Here is a 4,021-nt window from a genome sequence, read left to right as displayed (position 1 = left end):
CTGATTCTCTGCGAACTTGCTTTAAATCCAATACTTTGTACAAAAGGAAAATAATTAAATACGTGACCTTAAAGCGCTAAAACAGATTTTTTAGAGAGCAATAGAGCAAAATAAAAGGAAATTAGCGAATAGAAAAGTTTTGATTTTATTTCTATCTCCACATTAAGTTGTAATATATGTAGAATAGCGACATTAGAGTGTCCAGGCGGTTAAATGCTGTCGTAACTCACCAAAATCCTGTACCACACTGACCAAACAGATGACAATCATAATATTTGATAATTGCAGGAGTGTTTTTTTTTTTTGTTTTTTTTTTTAGTTAACAAAATAATGAAGTACATAATATCTGGCTTCTGGTCCGAATATTGACACAAATTTTTCTAAGGCGACTAACATATATTAAAATGCGAGGTAAGCAAAAACGTGAGAAATAATCACCAAATAAAGCCTTCAATACATACATGCATATTGTATACACACCATTAAGTTTCATTCATTGGAAGAAGAAAAAATAGTACAAAGCTATGCGCATGTAATTAAGCATAACGATGTCATTGTGCGTGTTTACACACACACTAGATTCTCGATGAGAAATTATTTTTATTGTTAACAGTAATAAACACAACTTACCGGCAGCGTCGAAAACTTCTGCATCGACCTGGTCAGTGAGGAGACACAAAAGACCAGTGTAACCTTTGCCTTTCATATTCTTTACTAATTCTTGGTGTGGGATGGCTTCGTCAGAATCCCAGAAATCGATTTCGACTCCTTTCTCTCGAAGCAAATCGATCCCTGCAGGTGGAATTCTCCGTGTTATGTACACCTTGTTAGCCATGGTCCTTCTTTCTGATGAGTCTTCTTTCCTCTTTGAAGTCGCTGCTTTCTCAGATTCAACCTTCACCTTCTGTTGTCAGCAAGCAGGAAATGATGAATGATAAAGAATGAAAGAAAAAAAGCGAGAGAGAGAGAGAGAACGATGAGAAAGATTAAGAGACAAGCAATACCACTCTAAGCAAAAACTAGCAGAACGACCAGTTCCAACGTATTAGACAACAGGTGCCTCTTGTTTTTGTCCGAGTGGTGTGCAAGGCTGGAAGTCAGGAGCTAAAATGAATCGCCTTCCCACCGCTGGCTATAAATATATATATTCATGTATGCAATCTATTGATAAATGTACATTTGCATACAGTGCTTTTGTCCCATACCACTCCTCTTTCCAGATATTTCTCGTGGTTCTTGTCTCCTCCCACAGGATTTCCTCCTACTACACAGTCTCGAGTCGACTTTTTCTTTTCTCTCACTCCAAATGTCAATATGTGTGTATGTGCACGTACAGTGTTTACGGTTTTATTGCTATCAAAATTACTTGAAAACATCCAAACTCACACGCACAGTAAATATATACAGAAGAAATTTAATTTTTAAAATGAATTAACTAAACAATGAGGAAAGGAACTACGGTTTTTATATTAAACCCTGGTCTATATTTCCAATTCTTTTCTTATTGTAACTGGTTTATTATTAATAATTCAATGATTCATTCAGTTGCTTTTTCATTCTGTAGATACACAGAGTAGCATTGTATCGCATAAATATATAAATAATTTTTATAAATACGTACATGTAACGTTCGATCTCTCGGCGCATATAGCTATTTCTGTTTACAATGAAGCAGACAGATCACCTAAACCAACCGGCAAACCTGTGGTCGTTTAGTGTCCTTGACATTTTGAAGGTCGTTTAAATTAGCATACTTAACATTGAGGAAATAACACACCCTAAAACCTTTGTTAAGTTATAATTTTCTTTTTATGACCGTGAATCATTTTTTCCTCTCCTTTTTTATTTTAAAAGATCCTATCTTTTTTCTATTTCATCTCGATAAGATATTTTGGCATAACTACAGGGTTTTACCCACCAGATTTTGGGAAGTCATAACTTTCAGAAAAATGAATATTTTTTAATGAAATTTTCTATGCATATAGTATTTACTATGTAGAATCCGAATATACAAAATGTTCATTTTTCTGAAAGTTATGACCTCCCAAAGTCTGGTGGGTAAAACCCTGTAGTTATGCCGATATTTTGAGGATCTAGTTCAAAACGGGGGCACCAGTATTTTCTTAACGAAACACTTTGAAACTTGGGACACTAGTAGAATGTGTCATATAAAACATCTTTTTCTCTTAGTCTTCTTAAGAAAAATTATTATATTGCAATTTATTTCATGTTAAAGTTAGGGTTAGGGAAAACGTGTGTTGCCTCTCTGCAAAATGTCAGAAGTAATGGACATTAAATACGCTTTACACCGCTTAAACTGCCAAAGGAGTAAGTATAAACAGCTGAATACTTGTCAGTGATTGGTTGAAATTATCGAAATAAGACAATTTTTTACATGAAATTAATTCGAATACAAAATTTTTTTTCTGTTCTATAACACAAAATAGATAAGTATACGAAGTTTGAAAGTCTTTCGGTACCAAAAACACTACATAAAACATAAATGAAAACTGGTGCCCCCGTTTTGAACTAGATCCTATTTTGATAATACAGTTTTTCATTTTTTCCAGAATATTTACCTCTAGTTTTAATTTAACTTTGGGAATTTAATCCTAAATCCCCAAGGTATGTTTAAAACAAAACCTAGTCATACAGTCATCAGATACAACATTAATTTATATTAGTGATTAAAAAAAAAAAAAAAAAAGTGCAATGATTTCATATAAATTACTAAGGAGAAAAGATAATCAAATTGCGTAGTGGCTTTCATGCCACTTTATCGCAAACATATGTGAATTGACTACAATCAGGAATCGAAACCTGTTCGCCAAAGTAGATACAGAGATTATTTAATGGTGGATGAAGAGAAGGAAAATTTTATACAGCATATACATCACCCCCACACCAATCTACCTCATCCACCAAGAAAATAAAACCTGGTGATCCGGATTTCGAACCACCAGTTATCTTACCACGTAGACTCCGCTGCACATAGAAGTAGTTCTTATGATTGGTTCTTAGCGAGGCAAGAAATCTCAAGTTTCAAAACAAGGTTGTTGCAAATGTGACGTTTATTCTGGCTCAGACTCTATATCTGACGTTTGAGGATGTGGTATGAAATCTAATCACCTACCGTCACACACATACACACACACACTGAAATTCGAACCGCTGGTTACTTGGTGACATCATACCAAGTAGTTGTCACAAAATCTACTTCATTTATTTTTACATGTGTCTATATACTACAACTAATAATAATAATGTTTGGTACAAGACTAACAAGCTCGGGGGAGAGGATAAGTCGATAACATCGACCACAGCATTTATTTTATCGACCCCCGAAAAGGATGAAACGCTAAGTCGACCTCGGCGAAATTGGAACTCAGAACATAAAGACAGACGAAATACCATTAAGTATTTCGCCCGACGTACTAATGATTCTGCCAGGTCGCGCGAGGCCAGAATTTGTGACGGGGTGGGGTGTATTAAATCGACCCTTGTACTTCAGTGGTACTTTATTTTAACAATCCTGAAAGGATGAAAAAGAAAATTTACCTCGGCAGAATTTGAATAAATACCGCAAGGTATTTTTTACGACTCAAATGATTTTACCAATACATCACCCTCCCTGCTAAAAATAATAAGATATAAACGAAGTACCATTTATGCGCCAGACAGCAGCTGTTACATCTTGTGATAGTTGGCAGCTGTCTGCGACTCTAGTATGCAAGCAACAAGAACGTAAGATCCGCAAACAGAACAATCCCATACTTTGAGAGAAGTAGTCTTTTTGTCAGAGACGATATCACCAATATGATAAAAAGAAGGCGGTGAGCTGGCAGAAACGTCTGCCTTTCGTCTGTCTTTACGTTCTGTGTTCAAATTCCGCCGAGGTCGACTTTGCCTTTCATCCTTTCAGGTTCGATAAATTAAGTATCAGTTGCGCACTGGGTCGTCTCATCGACTGGTCTCCTCCACAAAAATTTCGGGCCTTGTGCATAGAAGAGAAAAGAATATG

General features: G+C 35.7%; 1 protein-coding gene across 1 annotated transcript in view; it reads right to left on the bottom strand.

Moving 5' to 3' along the window:
• LOC106880959 (glyoxylate reductase/hydroxypyruvate reductase) overlaps positions 1-1,228 on the bottom strand; it is a 32,219-nt gene extending 30,991 nt beyond the window's left edge. The window contains exon 1 of the mRNA XM_052972141.1: positions 631-1,228. Coding sequence (XP_052828101.1) covers positions 631-835 — 205 coding nt within the window. The 5' untranslated portion in view covers positions 836-1,228. The remainder of the gene's footprint in view (positions 1-630) is intronic.
• Between the last annotated feature and the right edge of the window lie 2,793 nt (positions 1,229-4,021).

This window comes from Octopus bimaculoides, chromosome 12, assembly GCF_001194135.2.
Source record: "Octopus bimaculoides isolate UCB-OBI-ISO-001 chromosome 12, ASM119413v2, whole genome shotgun sequence".
In the NCBI taxonomy this organism is placed as follows: Eukaryota; Metazoa; Mollusca; class Cephalopoda; order Octopoda; family Octopodidae; genus Octopus; species Octopus bimaculoides.
Note: the sequence above shows the minus strand (reverse complement) of the source record. Positions and strands in the feature narration are given on the sequence as shown.